At 47.4% G+C, this 20140-nt stretch overlaps 7 protein-coding genes across 7 annotated transcripts; 2 read left to right on the forward strand and 5 right to left on the reverse strand.

Annotated features, from left to right (window-relative positions):
• Positions 1-1031: 1031 nt before the first annotated feature.
• N7479_006664 (uncharacterized protein) lies at positions 1032-2619 on the reverse strand (the record flags this gene model as incomplete). Its single annotated transcript, XM_057254358.1, has 4 exons — positions 1032-1461; positions 1518-1774; positions 1834-2060; positions 2124-2619. 4 exons carry the CDS (start codon positions 2617-2619, stop codon positions 1032-1034), a joined length of 1410 nt encoding a protein of 469 aa, XP_057108220.1.
• Positions 2620-6639: 4020 nt separating this feature from the next.
• Positions 6640-6978, reverse strand: N7479_006665 (uncharacterized protein; the record flags this gene model as incomplete). The annotated part of the gene is made up of 2 exons (XM_057254359.1): positions 6640-6731; positions 6873-6978. 2 exons carry the CDS (start codon positions 6976-6978, stop codon positions 6640-6642), a joined length of 198 nt encoding a protein of 65 aa, XP_057108221.1.
• A 277-nt stretch (positions 6979-7255) lies between these two features.
• Positions 7256-8817, forward strand: N7479_006666 (cytochrome P450; the record flags this gene model as incomplete). The annotated part of the gene is made up of 7 exons (XM_057254360.1): positions 7256-7447; positions 7504-7618; positions 7671-7762; positions 7820-8152; positions 8220-8330; positions 8397-8557; positions 8613-8817. The coding sequence occupies 7 exons, from the start codon at positions 7256-7258 to the stop codon at positions 8815-8817; spliced, it is 1209 nt and encodes a 402-aa protein (XP_057108222.1).
• Positions 8818-9311: 494 nt separating this feature from the next.
• Positions 9312-11624, reverse strand: acuF (phosphoenolpyruvate carboxykinase PCK1; the record flags this gene model as incomplete). The annotated part of the gene is made up of 4 exons (XM_057254361.1): positions 9312-10652; positions 11017-11217; positions 11307-11382; positions 11443-11624. 4 exons carry the CDS (start codon positions 11622-11624, stop codon positions 9312-9314), a joined length of 1800 nt encoding a protein of 599 aa, XP_057108223.1.
• Positions 11625-15257: 3633 nt separating this feature from the next.
• N7479_006668 (uncharacterized protein) lies at positions 15258-15788 on the reverse strand (the record flags this gene model as incomplete). Its single annotated transcript, XM_057254362.1, has 2 exons — positions 15258-15616; positions 15701-15788. The coding sequence occupies 2 exons, from the start codon at positions 15786-15788 to the stop codon at positions 15258-15260; spliced, it is 447 nt and encodes a 148-aa protein (XP_057108224.1).
• Positions 15789-16413: 625 nt separating this feature from the next.
• On the forward strand, positions 16414-17478 carry N7479_006669 (alpha/beta hydrolase; the record flags this gene model as incomplete). The annotated part of the gene is made up of 1 exon (XM_057254363.1): positions 16414-17478. One exon carries the CDS (start codon positions 16414-16416, stop codon positions 17476-17478), a length of 1065 nt encoding a protein of 354 aa, XP_057108225.1.
• A 489-nt stretch (positions 17479-17967) lies between these two features.
• N7479_006670 (uncharacterized protein) lies at positions 17968-19776 on the reverse strand (the record flags this gene model as incomplete). Its single annotated transcript, XM_057254364.1, has 1 exon — positions 17968-19776. One exon carries the CDS (start codon positions 19774-19776, stop codon positions 17968-17970), a length of 1809 nt encoding a protein of 602 aa, XP_057108226.1.
• Between the last annotated feature and the right edge of the window lie 364 nt (positions 19777-20140).

Genomic DNA, 20140 nt, shown 5'->3' on the forward strand with positions numbered 1-20140 from the left:
TGCGTAGTATCTTCCCAGGAGGGACTGAAAAAACTGCTGCAATCGTCTATTGAAGAAATGAAGGCCCTCAAGGCTCTGCGGATCGCCGCAGATGAGAGAATCAGGTCCCTCCCGCAGATCTTGGGACATAACATTCTTCCTGGAGTATGAGGAAAAAGCACTTGGACTTGATGACTCTGGACATCAAAATATACTCTCAATATACCTTGCCTTTGGATGTTCTGAAGACATGGTAAAAAGACGGTATAATATCGGTATAATATCGGTATAAATTGGGTATGGGTTGAAGGAGAGAAGAAAGAGAGGTTGTAAAAACAGGAGTATTGAGAATGTGGAGAGGCGGTACATCCTGCGACCAAAAGATTTAAGTATATGATGTTAAGACTTAACACTCCAGGGCTAGTGAATATAACGGAAATCGAAAACTTTAATGCCATGAGAAATATCGACTAGGCCGCCTATTTGGAGGCCGGATCTATTGTCGCCTGTAGAGCAGCCTCATCATCCTCTAACTGGACCCATCGGACTGATAAAGGAGTTGCGGAAGGACTAGGATATATAGGTGGGTATATTGTGCTATTTCTTGTGCTGAACTGCTTATTGGCTGACCTGGTCAAAGATTTCGTTTATCATTATTGCGAGAATGTAAGCAAAGCGGATTGTCCGGTGTATGTAGTTGCAACAGACTCTAGAACGTTATAGTCTGTTAGACTGGACAATGACTCTATGGTATGTTTGTTCAATTGGTCTTACTTGATTGAAGAGTTACATTCCAATACCTTCTAGTCGGTCACCGTAATGCTGGATTCTCGACTGGATCTAGAAAATGCATTCAGTTTAATTGGTTTCTGTCTTGAAAGAAGCAATTATCGTCCTATCGATACAACCGAACGAACCATCAACGCAAAGAACCATCAACGCAATCTGATTGAGGTGAAGGATCTGCCGAGCCCCTCGTCGACCACGTAACCTTGAAAGAGTTTGTAACCAGGAGCAATTCCGTAATGCTCAGCACCTCCGTAACTTTCGGCCTAATCTCCAGATGGACGTCCTAACAGAAGGGCGGAGCGAAATATGATGCGCATCTCATAATATGTTGAGATGTCGGTGTGACTTTCTAATAGTTGCGCACTTTCGAAGTCAAGAAGAGTTACCACACGACTATCTCTGTCATAGAGAATATTGTGCTGTCCAGGATCATCAAGTCGGAAGCCCACTTGTCGCAAAGTATGGATACCATTAAGGCAGTCGGACTGAATGTAAGCCCGTTCACCCTCGGATAGATCATGCCAGAGTCGGTCAAGCCGCATTCCGGCTCTCTGCTCTAGAACAAGAACATAGCCTGATGGGAATATAGTTGAGCAAACAATTTCCCCCCTGGAGATCCACTTGGCGAAGGTGCGACGTTCGGCCGGCTGCTGGGCCCAAATGCGGTTGTAAACTTCCGCCTCCGCTTCAAATCTAAACGTAACAAATTAGTAATTCCAATAGCGAGCTATTGAAGTAATCTGACTCACAGCTCATCGTATTGAGGTCCCCAACACTTGAGTATCACCGTTGATCCACCCATAGTTGCTAGCCAGGTCGCCTTGTTTTGAACTGCTGGTTCTGATAACAGCTGAAGGCAGTTAACGACTCCAGGGGTAGGTCCGCCAGCGTTGATAATCACACTATTCGATGTGATAGTCTCTTCTTGGTTCGCCATCGACGGGGAGTAGTAAGCTGAAATATCAAGTAGACGGCCGGAGACCCGGGAAGGAGGAGGGCCTCGTAGCTTCTCAGTATATTAGCAGCTTTTCTATATCCCAGACAGTTGCCCAAATCAATACTTACGTTTCTTGGCTCAAATCTCTCGCTTTCAACGTACTCTGGCTCCGACACGGCCATTAAGCAGAAACCAGCAAGTAACTGGCGAAGGGAAGGCCGTGTAGCGCCACACCAAATAGGCGACGAAAGGAGAAAAGAAGAGTCGGCTTCTCGTTTGACAAAAACGGTGGAGTCGTAGGTGGACAGAAATCCAACCCGAGTTGAACATGTGCGCATCTGAGCAACAAGTTGTCCTAACAAAGGGCCAAGAGTCAGCGAACTTGACGTGAAAGTGAGAGAATGCTGGGCAGGCATACCTATCAGTGGCTCGAGACGAAAAGATGATTCGGGCCGGTTGATATGAAGATCTTCGTCCGAGATGGACCAGGGTGTTTTCATTTCTCCAACCAGATGAACGTTACCAGTCCTAAGGTTGGTCGCAACCAGCCCCAAACATACGTCTGGGACAGTCATTTGTGTGGTGGAGATTGCCTGAATATCAGCAAATCGGATTGACGCCATGCCTGGCACCAATTCGAGTGCTTTGATAACTGGGTCACAGACATTGCGGACAAACCTCCCCGTTAAACCAAGCTCATTACCGACTGTGTAAAGTTCCGTCTCATCGTTCAGTGGAACTTCATGGGCTATGTCAGCTTGTTGGAACACTCGGCAAGCGTCCGTTTGGAATGTACTCCATAGAGACATATAGGCGACTGACAGACGGTCGGAATGGATTGATGGGTTCAATGTTCCTCTATTCTGGTTTAGAGCTGGAGTAGCTCTAGCCAACTGCGTCTGGGCTGGTTCCATGTTTTGGGAGATGGAATAATCGTTGGAACGACAAAAAAACGTTCTGGGACACTGAGCCGAGAGGCTTACAGTTATCGACAGAAGTAGGGGAAATTAAAAGACGATGCTCAGCGAGGACGTGAAAGAAAAGGCGAAAAGAATCCACGCAGGGCTAAAGTATTTCAGGAAACCCAAGATCAGGACGTGAAAAATTGGCAATGGTAGTGTGATTGCCTAGGAGTAGAGATGCCGAAGGATGGAAAGATCCGACCCCAAGATCCACTGATGACTGGAGGGAAACCTTCAAATGTTGGAACCCTTGGGCAAGTGCTATAAACCGAGAAAGTGCAGGCCATATGATCATGTAAGCTGACCGTCCAGGGGGTCCACCTGGGGTCCACGGGTGGACCCTGCACTTCCTGCAGGCACCCGTCGACCGAAGTCAGAGGCGGAGCCCGCCAAGTCTTTTCTACAGCTTGAACTCATCATCTATTCACCAAGTCTTCCCGTAGTTGATTCTAGTTGACAGCTGTGAAGAAACTGGATATTCCAATTTCATATTGGAACGACCGTGGTCGTTCTGTTTTCTTGTTATTTGACAACTTCAGGGGACAGTCAGCTTCTTCCGAACATCTAAAGTTGAAACCCCCGGCCTTAAAGCGGCGCTCACCCATTTCTCACCCGGGCGGCACCCACCGAACTATTGACCGCACATAAGCCACACGCTGGTGAGTTAGTAGTTAAGTGGGCGGCCACCAGCGAATCCTCACTGTTATATGTTATTCTTTTTTCGTTTTTGTATATTTATGAGATCTAGGGTACTATTTGGATAGGAAGGGACCACAAGGTGGTCAACTTGTGTAGTATAAAAGGTGAGGTACGATCTGAGTAAGGAATCCATGCCCAATCCAATAAGAGTCAAACAAACTTGCGTTTTACTGTACGACTCATTTCTTACAAGGGTATTTACGTTAACTTCTATGTCTTGGAAGTATTTAGTTGTGTCAAATTCCTAGGTTAGAACGTACATTGATAGCTTCTACAACTCTCCAATCCAACACTTACATTACACCATGCATCTGGATGTCTCTGTAGACATCCTCTAACAATTTAATCATCTCTTAATATATAATTAACAATGGAATACGCTTTATATCGAGTTCTTCTTCACACCTTCAAGTGCGTTTGCTTCTCTGACACTACTGGTATCCGAATTCTTTCCCCACCTCTGTGGCTACTTTTATATAGTGAGGGCATTCATACACTTCAAAGACCACTTCCATTTATTCGATGATGCTAGTGGATAATTTCTGGCCTAACTAACCGAAGCTCTCTTAGGTCTACTTATCCAACGAGATAGGGAGAGCGTTGCCCTCAAATCACTCGAGTTCACGATACCTTTGCGGCAACAAATTTGAGGATTGATCATATTTTCAGGATCGATGGGAGGAATTGTGAATTAAGGAAGGAATTTAATTTGCGATGAGGTACTTCATTGGGTGCATTATGGTACGTCATGACCTGCTAAGCCAAATTTTGTTTTGTAGACTTCAGGCCATACCATCTCTAAGACTTCCAAAAGATGGTTGGATAGCCATATCAAAAACCTGAGAGAATAAAACTGACCAAGAGCATTAGGAGCAAGTCGAGATCAAGCTCGAAGCGCGTCCCACCGGGGACTACCCCCCCCCCCCCCACAAACCCACCCCCGCCTCTATCGAGCTGAGCTTAGATTTCGCGATCATGGCCGCCATTCCCCTGTGCATCGAATATTGGTTTGATAATCACGGAGAACGGGTGCTTCCTCCGAGCAAAACCAAGCCGTGTCACAAAAAGGAGTGTATATGGCTACAAAATGCATGAATGCTATCGGTCAAGGAAATCGCTTTCTAGTCGACTTCGATCGTATTGGAGCCTGGTTCTATCAATAAATCAATGTGGTGCATCCACCTTGCCGACTTCACCAAGCTAGGGGTCATCACACACCGTGGCCATGAGGTATTCAAAATCTCCATGATGGGACATTGCAACTCATTCCCCTGCGTCGAAGAGAATTGGTCAATATTTAAAGGGACCTTTGAGGATTTTGCAGAGCCTTTACCGACGACTCCTTGTCTCCCACAGCTTGGAAGAACAAGCCGAGTACCTGCCACAACCAACAGCTAGACTACGACAGAGTGTGAACTCTCTTATCACGACCACGCTGGAAGAAAAGCTGAAACCAATACCTAGCTTGGCCTTCCCGAAACACTAAAGGACCTACGTTTCCAACTGCCTCTATTGTTTCCGGATTCCGACCATTGCTGTTCCAGTCCTAACCTCCGAACTGCTACGAAATGAAACTTCCAAGCTCCCATAAAGCCAGATCTCGGGACGAGATATTTCAACCACGTGGCAGCCACGGTCGAAGCTTGAGAAAAATATGAAATTTTGCCTTGCCGACAGCATCAGAACAATCAAAATTGCACCGACAGTTGAACAACGGGAGTTAAGCACGCATGCAAACAAATGGCGCGTCTATTTGCCCAATTTGTCCTGATGCATGGAATGTCTCTGTGTATCTAACCATGAGTGGTGGGCTCAGAGTTGAATCAACCGTTCTGTTCCACTCCCTCGCCAATATTAACAAATCGAGGAGCTGTGATGTGTGTTTCAAGACTCACCGCACCTGCAACCAGGTATATAGCCCATGTTATTCCTATGTTGTATCAGTACTAACGGCATGTTATCTCGCCTATTCTGGGTTCCCCTTTGAATTGAGAGACGTTTCTAAGGGCTCCTCGCCTACTTAAATCAGGCCCGCCTTTTCTGATTGAACGAAGAAGCTGCCTATAGCAGTAAATTGGTTACTAGCTATGCCGCTGAATTCATCATGGAGCGGTACCCACGTTTACTTGTCACTGAGGTGATTAGCGACTCGATCACCGGTTTTGACAATTTTGAAAAGGACTATCGTCGTCCGCACAAGTTGAATGGTCGGGGCTTGAAGCAAGTGAGTTTATTTTATCCCCATGTGTTTCATGCTGTTTTACTGAATTTTCGGGGGGGATCCTATCTTAGTCTGTTTTCGATGACTATATAATATGTTTTTGCGAAATACTGGGACTACGCTGCCCAAGTTGAGAAATATCTCCTCCCCTGCTCGGCGAGGAGTCGGTCGTGAGTTGGTTTGATAGTGTCGTTGCGTTGTCACGACCTTGGGATCGACCAGGCATATACAAAAACATCTGCCGATGATACTTGGTCGAGCCAAATCGCCCCAGAATGTGGTCCAATATTGACGAGAAACCCATCACTTCAAAAAGAAACGCGAGACCATTAGTACCATTGTATGATTTTCTGGGACTTCTTTTCTCCAAAACTCAATACCAAGAAACATTGACCGATCTATAACAAGTAGCACTGATAAATTTCAAGTAATAAAAAAAAACATTCAAAATAAGTCATAGATGTATTATCGTGGTTGCTTGAATGCAGAATACCAGCAAAGTATGAACAATGATCTAACATCAAACATTCTTTAACTGCTCCGTACGTATATGTATATTCTAGTCTCCCATACTCGAACAGTTCAACTCTATGATAAATCTCATTGCTGTATATTTGACCGAGCTCATTACCCCGCCCCTTCCGCCTCATCCATCGACTCTGTACTTCCCATCCTATCTCCAAATTTTCTATTCATGTCCAGTTCCTATTCGGATATCGAAGACATCCCATTCAGCGACCTGGGCGGATTTGCTCTTGTCTCATTTCAAGACACTAATCTATATAACTTCTTGCAGAAGACAGATATCTTAGCCCAGAATTGTCAACGACATCTGAAGAGCCCAAGGGTGATGCGTCCGTATGAAAACCTGCAAACCGTATAATATATTGACTGAGATACTCATGATTGGATAAAAACACCTAAGTTTCTAGAACCTAACTGATCTTGAATCTCTTAATAGACAAAGCTATAATTATTGGCCCATCTATGTAGTGGTTCATCGCTCAGGTCACCACGATCTAACTAAATATGGGCAATAAGCCGTAGATCTATCAGCCATCTGGACCATGACCCAGTCCTGCATCCAATAGACATGTGATGCGCACCTCCGCGGCCATTTTGTTGCTTAAATAGACCGTCATCGCTGTTTTGCATTTATTTTTTGACCTCCAATAACTTGAATCTCACTAATAATCTTACGCACGATGCTTTCAGAAATTGGAGACCTTTTCCCCTCCAATCCAATCCAACTCGTTACCAGCCTATCGGTCGGGGCTCTCCTCACTGTCATCGTATACCGGCACTGGTTCCATCCCCTCAGTCAATTCCCAGGTCCACCATTTGCTGGAATCTCGAGCCTGTGGCAGGCATGGCAGGACATAATCCGCCATGGCGAATTCCCTCGATCGGTAAATGAGCTACATCGGAAATATAGTAGGTAGTTTTGACACGAGAAATCAGAGTATATCGACTGACTATGTATCTCTTCAAACTCCAACGTAATTCGTATCGCGCCGAATCAACTCCATATCAACGACCTCGAGTTTCACTACAAGTAGGTTCCAGACGCAACTAATTCATTCTACAATCATCTCACTCTAATCCAATCACCACAGAATCTTAAAGATCAACTCAGATTACCTCAAAGACCCAAAATTCTATGAAAAAATGGGCGTCCCGGAGGCAATAGGAACTATATGCGACCCGCATAAACATCGCATTCTGCGCCGTCGAGTGAATCCGCTTTTTAGCCAACAGGCTATTAATCAAATGGCTGGAGATATTCAGGAAACAATCACACGTGCCTGCGACTTGGTTTCAGAAAAGTTTGATGCTCAGAGTTTCTTCCGTGCGATCGCAGTATGCATTCCTACATCCTGTGGGTTACCAATGTCATAACAAATGTTGGGTTCTAGGGAGATGTCCTCTCTACACACTATTTCGGAGAGAACATGAACCTGGTCAACAGACCCGAGTATGCGCAAAAGCTCTGGCACGGAATCGACTTCATGATCGGCCAGATATGGTACTGTATGTTCACAGCAGCTTTCTAAGACGAAACAATGGCTAAGTCTTCGACTAGTGATTCATATCCCATATCTCTCTAGCATTGTAATGAAGATGCCGAACGTTTTTGTCAAGATCTCGCTTCCAGGATTTGCGGGTCTGATAGAGGTACGATTCAAATCCTCCTCTGGAGATACATACAGTTGCTGAATTTATCTGAGATAGTTGTGCATGCGACAAGCCAAAAAAGCCATTCAACGGAGTAAAGCAAACTCCACTTCTCTCAAAACCCCCCACAACGCCACATTCTTCGATCTACTGATGACACCATCCCAGGGACAAGAATCAGTTCACATCAGCCAAACTGATATGTTGAACCATGGCCTGAACCTTGTTGCCGCAGGAGTAGACACAGTGTCAATTACCATGACAGTCGCGCTGTATCACATCCTCGCATCCCCGGAGATTCAACGTCAGGTGTACTCCGAGACACGAGACGCAACGCCTTTCATCCGAGACGAGCTTGATTCACAACGAGTTCGGAAACTGCCTTATCTAGTACAAATCACCAACGCCCCTTCAGCGTATTGCAAGCAGCTAATAGCTAACGAGTACGAGTTCCCAGGCGGCCGTTATCAAAGAAACTCTGCGCATGTATCCCCCAGTCCCAGGTAGACTGCCACGCGTTGTCCCGCCACAGGGCGAATCCTATAAGGGGAAGTTCATACCGGGTGGTGTAAGGACATTCTTAAATATGACTGTGGAACATATTTATAACATAGAAGATCTGACCATCGCATAGACAATTGTCTCGATAATGCCATACACCATCCACCGAGATCCGGCATTATTCCCAGAGCCGAACGTCTTCAAGCCCGAGCGATGGCTAGGCGAGAACACTCTTGAGCTGGAAAGAGCTCTTATATCCTTCAGTGCCGGAAATCGCATGTGTCCCGGGATCCAGTGAGCAGGACCAGTTATTTTCTGGCTTTCGACTGTCGTTACTAACTTGCAAAAGTCTCGCGTATCTTGAGATACAGATGGCTCTCGCGACGCTCTTTAGTCGATTCGCCCTTGAACTTGACAGTCCGCTTCCGAAGCAAGAGCTGGATTGGAGCGATCTATTCGCTCTTGATCTTGACTATCCAATCAAGGTTAGGGTGTTGGCTGACCACTGGAAGATGAGTGACGATGGTGGCACAGACATGCGTGTTATTGAGTAAAGCTCTAGTATAGTTGACAAGCATGTCAGGTTTGATGTCACGTTCTATGACATATCCCTAAACCAAGGGTCATTCAATATCTCCTCCGTAGAGGCCCTGGCAGAAGGCTCGAGCCGCAGTAATTATCCTATGACCTCCCAGCCGAGCTATATCCACCTAGTCTACTCCGAGCAGAATTAATTGTTAAATTACTAAAAAAGAAATATTTTAAAATGTATGATTGCATTCACTATCATGTAAGAAATTCCTTCGTAGTATCACTAACTCCATTCAGCCAGTCAATTAGATGGCGAAAGATAAAAAGCAGACCCAAATCGGGGGGAAATCAAGATATATCCACAGCTCGTCCCGACACAAGCGGCAGACGTGGCGAGAGGATCCAGAGACCATCACCAAAAAAAAGCAATAGCACGCCATGCAAAGGACTTATTCATCCTGTTTGGGAGAACAAGAAACAAGAAGAAAAAGAATTTTTTAACCGTCGCTCCAACCCTCTAGACCTGAGGAGCAGCAGCGAGGACATCGGGAGTAGCCTCGTCGGAGTACTTCTTGAAGTTCTCATTGAAGAGGACAGCAAGCTTGGTGACCTCGTCCTTGAAGGAAGTGGTAGCAGTCCAGCTCTTCTCGGGGTTGAGGAGCTCGCTGGGGACACCGGGGCAGGAGGTGGGGACGGGCAGGTTGAAGGTAGGGTAGTTCTCGTACTCTGCCTTGGCAAGCTCACCGTTGTGGATGGAGTCCAGGATGGCACGGGTGTACTTGAGAGGGCAACGCTTGCCGCCAGTGGTGGCACCGGCGCCAACCCAGCCGGTGTTGAGGAGCCAGGCGTTGACCTTGTGCTCCTTGATCTTCTCGGCCAGCATGTGGGCATAGCGCATGGGGTGGAGAGCCAGGAAGGGCTGAGCGAAGCAAGAAGAGAAGGTAGCCTGGGGCTCGGTGACGCCGTCCTCGGTACCGGCCATCTTGGAGGTGTAGCCGGAGATGAAGTGGAACATGGTCTGCTCGGGGGTGAGCTTGGAGATGGGGGGCAGGACACCGCGGGCATCACAGGTGAGCAGAATGATGTTGGTGGGGTGGTTGTCGGTGACACAGGGGATCTTGGCGTTCTCGATGTACTCGATGGGGTAGGCGCAACGGGTGTTCTCGGTGAGGGTGGCATCGTCGTAGTCAACAACACGGGAGACGGGGTCGAAGACGGTGTTCTCGAGGACGGAGCCGAAGCGGATGGCGTTGAAGATATCGGGCTCCTTCTCGGCGGAGAGACCAATGCACTTGGCGTAGCAGCCACCCTCAATGTTGAAGACACCGGTGTCGGTCCAGCAGTGCTCGTCGTCACCAATCAGCTTGCGCTTGGGGTCGGCGGACAAGGTGGTCTTGCCAGTGCCGGACAGACCGAAGAAGACGGTGACATCTCCGTTCTCACCCTCGTTGGCAGAGGAGTGAAGAGTCAGGACGTTGTGCTTGACGGGCATCTCGTAGTAGAGAACGGTGAAGACACCCTTCTTCATCTCACCAGCGTACTCGGTACCGAGGATAACCATCTCCTTATCGGCGAAGTTGATGGCCACGGAGGTGGCGGAGGTCATACCCTCAGTGAAGCGGTTGGCGGGGAAAGAGCCAGCGTTGTAGATAACATAGTCGGGGTGGAAGTGCTCGAGCTCCTCACGCTTGGGGCGGATCAGCATGTTGCGCATGAAAAGAGCGTGGTAGGCACGAGCGCAGACAACGCGAACGCTGATACGGTAGCGCTCATCCCAGCCGGCGTAACCATCGATGACATAGATGCGGTTACGGGTGTTGAGGTAGTCGACAGCACGCTCACGGTTGATACGCCAGACCTGTGGGGAATGTGTGTTAGTCACCAGCCTTAAATGGCGCCATGCACGTGATAGCCTCGGGCCAAGGGTGGGGGATCGTGGAGCCGCAATTGAAAGCCGAGGGGCAAATTGGGGGGCAAAAAACGGGCAAAAGGAAGTATTCTCAAGATGAAAAAGAATGAGGTTTATTTCGGCAAAGACGGCATCTCAAAAGGGATTCCCAGAGAGTTGCACGAATTCCTGCCGAAAAGCTTGACCTCGCGGTGCATATGCAAGGGGATCCAAGTGGATCTCTTCAAGTCCGTCTGCAAGGGTGTACTCCAACGGCGACGAAACATCCAGCAAAATCGCGCATAGAGAATAAAGAAAAAAAGAAGTGACTCACATCAAGTGTCATGGGTTTATTTACGGGTCCCCACCAGATATCGCCTTCTGAGGAAGACTCTTGGACGATACGCTTATCGGAGGGGGAACGACCAGTCTTAGCACCAGAGTATGCGCTCAAAGCACCGCTGGATGTGACAGCAGTACCAGTCTCGTAGACAAGGGCATCTTCGTAAAGGGCAGGAACTGAGGGGTTGGCAATCTTGAATCATGTTAGTTAACTGAACCAAGATAAAGAACATGGTATAGACATGATCCAAATGTCTAAGGCAAGGGTGGTAAGGGTCTTACAATAGAGACTCGGTCGTAGTCAATGTGAGCAGTCTCGTGAAGTTCCTCCTCAAGCTCGGTGTGACCCTTGCTAGGCCTAAGTAAAGACAGTTAGCGACGATGAGGTAAAGGACAATGAGGTAAGAAGGCAACATACTGAACACCACCGGGGTGCAGCGCAGTGCGATTTACAGATGTGGTAAGCATTGTTCTGAGTGAAGTAGAGTGATAGTTATTGTTGCGTTGTTTCGCGACTTGCTGTTGAGAGAAATCTGATGCCAGAGGACCAGGAGAACTGGAGCGGCCGAGGGGTATATAATCCTTTTGGGCAGAGGCCATGGTCGCGATCGGTCTTGGTAATGAAGGAGGTTCTCGTGCGCTTTCCGCAGTGTTTCTCCACAGTTCCACGGGTGATGTCGGGGCTGAACGCCGAGCTGAAGCGGGCACGCGTTGATGGGGATGAAGCGCTGCCGTAGGTTGCAAAATGCCTCGAGGCGCAAGTCCGAGTTGACCCGAATGGTTCAAGTGGACACGAACTTGATTCGGAACTAGGGGGGCTATATGACCGGGAAGGCGAATAGCGGAAGAAACAAAATAGGGGATCTAGACTTCAAAAATAACTCATTGATAGTAGTTTACAAAGACAAGTTGATGAGTCCAGTTCATGCGGTTTTTATGCCTGCTCTGACGGTTGCGGCAAACAACACACGTTAACTTTTACAATTTCGTCAATCACAAAAATCGATGTTCTCAATTCCATGAAAATGATGCTTATTTCCCTCAAAATCTAGGATTTCTTCAGCCACAAATGACAGGGATGACGCATAATGACTTCACCAAATGTGTTATAGTATGTATGTAGTAGTAGTTCTAAAAATTCCCATAGTTAAATCGCGGGGAGCTGACATAATCTCGTCGATCAATTTTGCCCTTGACGATTCCACATCTTTCCTGTTTTCGGCTTAAATCAAGCCGAATTGATATCGGAATGCCCTGGTCTAAAAAAGAGAAAAAAGAAAAAAAAAATGAAATATCCCTTCGAAACCCGAATGACGACAAGCTCGGCTTCAACATCGGAACAATTGCCTGTGGGAGCAGGAATTCAGCAAATAACGGCGTTAAACCAGCCGAGGATGATGTCCAGGTGGCACCTGCATCCATCCATGGCGGCGGCGGGGACCAATCAGGACCCCTGAATTTCCACCTCCTGGGATGGTCGGGTGGGCAGAAGATATTGCCGCTGGGTCCCCTATTTTCACTGCATTTCACTGGTCTTCAGCGACGAGAGTCATTTTGTGGTTGTGCAATAAGATCGCCAACCTCCGAGTACCTTTCCCCAAGTCCAAGCCCCCCAGAAACAAACACGTGCATCTTACGTTCTCAACGCCGAAACCCATGGCCTAGAACATGAATTTGGAATATGACTCCTAAATAATGTACGGTCTGACGGTCTACCGGGGTATTTTTATCGGCCACCCTCGGGCTGTGCAGTTTTTGCAGGTGTGGCTTGTGAAACCCCAGATCCTTCTCCCCGTAGCGGATCCCGAACCCGGCTACGGCCTCGGGACGAGCATTTTTCTTTTTCTTTTTCTTTTCCCAAATTCCACCCGAAAGTCCATTCTTCGTGAAACAGATTAGTTATTTTAGTGATTTTAGTGGTTTTTGCGCGATTTGTTTCATCTTACGTACTCAGTGACTCCTCTCCTTTCTTTGACCCCTGCTGACCATCTTCTATTTTTTTTTCTTCCCTTGCGTGTGACATACTATGGATATGTACGGAGTACAAAAATAAACAAATTTGAGGCTTTTTTCGGCAGAGTAAAGGGTGGAGAAATGAGTTTCCCCTTGTTTCCTCCACACGTACTTTGTATAGACATGGGTTAAGGCCCCGTGATCTACAATTATTGAACCTATTCACACATTCCGGGAACTTCATACTACTTTTTTTTCATCCCGTCACATTTTCTTATGTTATCCGGATCAACATTCACCATCGTCACTAGTAAAGTTCTCGGTCCTCTATATTAATCCTAGCCAATCATTTCTGAAACTTAGCTTCCTATTTTACCCGTTGTGATATGCTTCTTGTACTTCATTCGAGTCGACCTATCTAAAATATCTGCCCAACCAGACTCGGCCGTTTGAAAATGGCCTGGGCCGATTTAAAGGGACAAAGATCGACTCATCTCCTATTTTCCCCGAGGCTAACTCCAGTTGCACGTCATTGTTGATATTATTACTTCATCGCACAGTGTACATCTAGGTAAACTTGGAAGATCAATTTCAATATGAAATACGAGAGCCTATGAAATTATCCTACAATACATAGCCCCATTTCTGATCCCATGACTTGTAGTGTTGGGTAGTATTTCTCCGAACCTTTATACATTTTCGGTCGAGACACTTCTTGGCGTCTTGGCCTTTTTCTGGGGAAATTGTCGCGTGGTCTTCTAGCTCGAACTGCGGATGCGGGGTATAGCCTTAATGAGCTACCAGTAAAAAGGCACAGAGTATTAGATCGTGACCTCACTCGGCGATTCTCATCAAATGATAGATCGGACTATTGGAATTTCAATCTGGTCTGCCTTGACGCTTGATTAATATGACAGCATGCACGAAGTAGTCGGCCAAGGATTTGTATTTTCCGAAATTGCCACCTGCATTGGCAGCTGAATCTGTTGCAGTTATCAGGCGTGCTATATGTGCGAGACCCTCTTGACATATGCAAAGATGTAAATTGCCCGATCAGGTCGAATATGACTCACTGCATTATCTTGCGTCCTAGATACGAATGCCATTAGCAATTTCCCGCGTTCTGAGCGCTTTTTAGCGAGGTTTGCTTTAACATACATCATTTCTGCATCAGTTTCGAAGTTACGGTGCTCACCGACAATATCGGTGTGTGCTGTCTCTAGATACGCTGTGCATTGTGGCTCGCATACCAATCAGGCCACCACAGATAGGCAATAATGTGAGGGAAAACGGTGTTCATTCAGTACCAGGGATATTTGATGACTCACAGTCGCAAGAGAGGTTTCGAATTTCTCTTTCCTGCTATAACACGGCAAAATTGTTAGGGACCCAACGGAAATATCAAACCAGCAGCTCCAAAGAGTGACCTGCCAGCCGCTAGTTGAGCGACTGAGAAGGCTTTTCTTCCGTCTATGACAATTTATCACGTCAGTCGTTATGTTCAATGGGATCTGGGTATTTTGCTAGTATAAGTTTTCATTCAGCTTATCTCAAACGTAAAGTGGGTCACTATATATATCTAATGTTAGCAACGTGAGTTGTGATGCAAATGGCATATTATACCATAAGAAAACATATAGCCGATGTCTTTCTTGCATCTAAAGCCCTCCATATGAACGGTTCGTATCATGCTTAACTCGATTCCGTGAGCCATTGCGAAGTAACTCACGCATTGGGGTGACAATCCCGTCTCTGGCTATTACTCGCAAAACGTCAGTAGACATGTTGGGATACGAAAAAGAGTACTATAGAAACGGACAAAACAGAAACAGGAATATCCTCTAAGAAACTTCTGCTCAAGCAAAATACAAATTCTTCCAAGGAGCAAAACGTCCATAGTATTCTTTATTTTATCAATGGCTGATCCTGATGACAGATTTTTCATGATTGAGAAAAGCCGTGGAGAACCTCCAGAGATTGCATATCAGGAAGGGCTTCCATAATAATAAGGATCAAGATGACAGGAAGTCCTTCCAGTATTGGCCCTAGACAGCTTTCCTCCATTTTCGCCAAAATACTGGATCCACCCCTGGTGATCTTTGATTTTTGCAAGCCCGTGGATCTAGGGTGTAGAAATAGGATGGCCGAGCACATAAATCCTTGCTAATAGATTAGTACCTGCCATATTATGAATCACTAGCTATTCCACCCATGGATCAATTCATGGACGAAGTGTATTCAATTTACTCGACGATCTAAACTACAAACAGTCTTTTGACTCTAATACAAAATAACCTCGTTGCTATTAGCTCCAGCTTCAACCCAATCGCCGAGCAATTTCTGCGCAACTCCCGCAACAAGTTGGGGGTAGTTAGGCGGCAGAACAGCGCCAGGAGGAGGCTTTCGGCTTGGGTCTCCAGCGATCCAAACAACAGGATCCTGCGAGATACTAGCAACATTATCGCGCAATGCCTCGATATCCTCCAAGTCAAATCCACGACCGAAGATGATTGCACGCACAGGCCGGCTGTAGTCTTTCGTGCCGACGTCGTTGACGTGGAGGGATTGGGGATTCCGACCTGCGAGGAGATGGGGAAGCTCGGATTGCGCTGCTGAGAGACTTTGGATGAAATGGGTTACTAGTGAGAGTTAACAAGCCTGCTGTGAGACGATTTGGATTATGTAACAATAAATAAGGGGAAATAGTTATATGATCGGCTAACCTTCGAGTTCGGGGAGGAGGAGCTCGGAGACCGGCTTGCCGATCCCGGAGTCTAGGGCACAGATCACAATTGGGAGAGGAGAGGACATTGTAGAAATGTGATAGATCGGTGAGACGATGTGTATCCCTTTTTTAAGCGATGGAACTTCGAGTTGGGAAATCTATACGGAGTAAAACGAGCAGACATCTCGCCCTCTTTTATCTAGAAGTTCGGAGTCCGACCTACTAGATTCGGCTCGGGAATGGAGACAAAATAACCCCCACAGTATTAATTTTGGGCCTAGTGGCATGTGGGACGGTAACTGAGGACTATTCGAATCATTTTGAATTTTGCTCTGTCTGTAACTTATATTCGTAAAATTCCAGGTCACTATCTATTATGAACCGCATAGACTGGAAGTTAAGTTATGCTTTTATGCTTCGGGTGGTTCCACCTCCTAGATGCTCAGATGGGCCACATTTACTCCGCACTGTGTCTAAACCTCATACATCAGGGGACTTAGCACTTTACTAGAACAGTTCGCTTTTCATATCAATACTCAAATCATGTATTACACAAAACCTCCTATATCGGTTGGGTTTGAAACTTCTGACAGGGATCATTCAGGTCCAGTGACTAACAAGTTACATCATTTGTCCATGTAAACATCACATACATATCATCAATTTCTCCGCCATATTTACCAAAAAAATTATTATCAACCGCCGTAAAATATGGTATCAACCTCACCCCCTCCCTCCCGCTCTGCCCTCAGCAACAAGGCCCATCGGTATCGCATACTCGACAACCTGCGCTCTCTACTAGACCGCTACTTCTCCTGGCCCTTACCCCGAGGCCCAAGCATCGAAATCGCCATTCCTTCAAAAGTCAGCAAAGCCCCAGGATCAATTGAACTCTACTTCTTCACCGCACCCTCAAATCCCCTCACACCCAAACAAACAAACCCAAGCCCACCCCGCCCCGTCCTCATCAACTTCCACGGCGGCGGCTTCTCAATCGGGCACGCCCGCGATGATTCCCGCTGGGCTGGAGCCGTACTAAAAGCCCACCCAGACGCGGTAGTTGTAAGCGTCAATTACCGTTTAGCCCCGGAGCATCCCTTCCCCGTCCCACTGGAAGACGGCGTCGACGCTATACTCTGGCTATGGCAAGAAGCGCAGCAATACAATCTCGACAAAACGCGCTTCGTACTCAGCGGATCTAGCGCGGGCGGGAACCTCGCTCTAGCAGTGCCGTTCCGACTGCACGAGGAACTACAGAAAAAGCGCTGGGCGTCGATAGGGGAGATCAAGCTGGCTGGCTTGGTAGCGTTCTATCCCAGCACGGACTGGACGCGGACGCGGATAGAGCGTAATGCTACGAATCCTATCGCTGCGCAGAAATCCATGATTCCCCCTTCTTTGTACAAGTTCTTTGACGATTCGTACCTTCTTGCTGAGGGTCTGCCAAAACGGCCCAGTACGGGTCGGGTAGATATGTCGCATCCTTATCTTTCGCCTGGTCTGGCGCCTGCATCACTATTATATGTGGCTTATCCGCCTGCTGTGGCGGTTTATACTTGTGGGTGGGATCAGTTGCTTGTTGAGGGGAATACGTTCCGGGAAAGACTTTGTGGGTTTGTTGAAGAAGGGAAGATGGCGAGTGTAGGCGGATTTGTAGTCGAGGATGTTATTCATGGATTTGACAAGAAGCCATCTTTTTTGAGAGGGAATCAAATGCGTGAGAGGATGTACGGGGATGCTGTTAATCAGTTGAAGGTGATGTGGAAGATGGATTGAGATATTTCTAAGGTCCTGGAGGCACTTTATATAGATGGATTAGCGAAATACCTTTGCACGCCGCATTTGAGGCTGTAATTGCGACTTCTTCCCTATTCTGTCGCATTTTGAGGGATCCCAGGGCCCAAAATAGAGAGCTCCATCGGCAAGAAGGTTGGATCCCTGTAGTAGAAAATTAAACACGATAACTTATAGCTCTTACATCCCAGCCCTACAGACCAGAATCTAACCTACCTCTAGTGGCCTCATATCTGGAGTATTGATTGCTGTGAGATCACAGATGCAGTTGATATAACATTCCGAGAGACGATACCTGATCTCTACGAGAGGAATAAATTAATGAGTAGGTTATTCATTTTAATGAAATGAGATGAATAAAAGCAGGAATAACCTAGCAAAACAATGAGCAATCAACGAAAAGAAGCAAGAAAGCCACACGTGTGAAGCACAAGAAACGAAAGAAACGAAAGACCCTACCCCTCCTCAGAATTATCCAATGACCTCTGAACCACGGGGCTTGGCTGGCAGTCTCTTACGAGGCGAAAGTGACCGGAGGGCTCGTCTGCCGACAGTCTTGAACCACTCTCTGCCACGGCGGCGGACACCCTCGTCTTCGCAAGCACGCTGCTGATGGAACTCTTTCAAGGTCTCCATAAACTGACCTATGGCAGAGATAATAGCCATGGTCTCATCGTAGGGTTTGTTGGCCTCAACGAGAGCAGCTGTTAGGTAACAATTTGGTCGGGAAAAAAACGGACCTTGATCGTCACGGGGGGCGAGTTCCAAACAGTCGCCAAGGGCTCTTCTAATCTTGTCTTCACGAGCCTCCCAAGTGGGATCGATCCGTTTTATAGCAGCCTCCCAAGCAAATTCATCCCATAAGATACAGATCTTCTTGCTAGGCATAGGAAGCCCAAATACACTGACCACATAGTCCGTAAGCAGTCCCATCTCCCAGCGAAAGCGGATAGTTGCAGCAAACTCAGAGGCTCGTTCCTTGAATTCATCGCGCTCGTAGTACCCTCGCAACGTTCCGCCAAATCCTACCATTTGCCCTCTATCCCAGTCCCCGGGGCACGTTTGGTGGAATAGCCGCCCCATGGCTTTGATCCGCCCGTGGGCGATGCTTTCCGTCATTTGGTCAACAATGCCTTCGGCGCCACCAGTGTTTGCAGAGTCAGCTTCAAGAAAGGTCAGATTTTCTAGATAGGTATTTCGAAGGTCGCGGACATCGGCGGGGCCGGTATATGGGTATGAGGCGAGCGTTTTCCATCGCCGTTCGAAGTCTCTTAGAGGGATTCCAGTACGTCCTGTCCAGGAAAAGTTCCACTGGTCATCCTGTGCACTAAAACTGAATCCTTGGGCATACCACAGCCGGGTTACACGGTGCTCGCATGTTCGCCAGATCGAATGGCAGAAGGCGTTATATGTCATGGTCTGATGTTCGTCAGGCTCATCTGGCTGCAGCTGGGACTGGGTTCCAGGGAAATTTGATGGTGTAGACCTTTCGCTAGGATCAATAAGTGGGCTTGTTGCGCTCGACAAGCTCTCCACAAGCGTGCTCGCGAAAACGGAGCCGCAGGTCCGGCCGATGCTTTGCGAGATACCCCAGGAATTTGATAACCCCTTACTCGTACGAGCTGCATTCGCGGCTGCCATTGTGGTGTAATTAAAATCTGGGTTTGTAACCCAGCCACCAGAGTGACAGGCCGTAGTAATGAGGGTCACACGTACACCGGGCTCAAGCACACCTTTCAACCTCATGGCGGATAGACCCTTGTGTCTGTTCCCATTGTCTAAAAGCAAATCAAAGCTTGGCAATCCGTGGCAAAAGACAAGGAGGAGAAGGGGAGCCGACGTTCTCTTCGCCAGCTCGGAAGCCCTCTTTGCTTCCATCAGAAATCGGTCGATCATTTTCGCTGAGCTAACCACAGTTACAGGCGAAAGCTCATCGCTGTCCAGAAGCTCTTGGCTCAGGCATATCTTGCGCTCCTCATATGGATTTCCATGCAGGTATGATCCATATTTCTGGACGAGCTTCTCGGGTTCCGCGGCGGTTAGCCAAGTCTGTTCCATGCCAAGTCCTTTCAACAGGAAATTGAAGGCGTAGAAGTCTGATATAAACCAGCCATCATGTATCGGGTTGCCCGTGGAGAGTGTAGGGTGGGTCGCTCCGAGGATGATGGTGTTCTCGTCCACGGCGGGCACTGTTGAGGAGATAAACATGGAAGGCAATTCATCAGGTTGATGAGCATGCCCTCCCTGAACAAGAGGCTGGGGAGATGACTTGAATGCCATATTGACGGCGTACGAGAAGAGAATCTGGCAGAGAACAGGATCCGGTAGAGTAGGCGCTCTTCAGACTGAAAGTGAGGCTAAGCTCCGATGTAAACGGGGAACAAATGGAGAAAAGCCGAGGATCGAACAGACTGATGGACTGTAGTATGAGACAAGGAGAAAATAGAGGGGAAGGGAGGATCAAATGGAGATGAGGTTCTGCGAGTGAGAAGACTCTGAGAGTGAGGAGGCTCTGAGAGTGAGAAGGCTCTGAGAGTGAAGAGAATGGTATGAGACAAAGATCTAATAGAGCACAGGTTCTTTATATTGAAGGCGAGAGGTAGATTGAATCGCCGAAAAGGATGATGAGAAGATAATGGTATGG

This window comes from Penicillium vulpinum (assembly GCF_028829585.1).
Source record: "Penicillium vulpinum strain IBT 29486 chromosome Unknown utg000003l_segment0_segment0, whole genome shotgun sequence".
Lineage (NCBI taxonomy): Eukaryota > Fungi > Ascomycota > Eurotiomycetes > Eurotiales > Aspergillaceae > Penicillium > Penicillium vulpinum.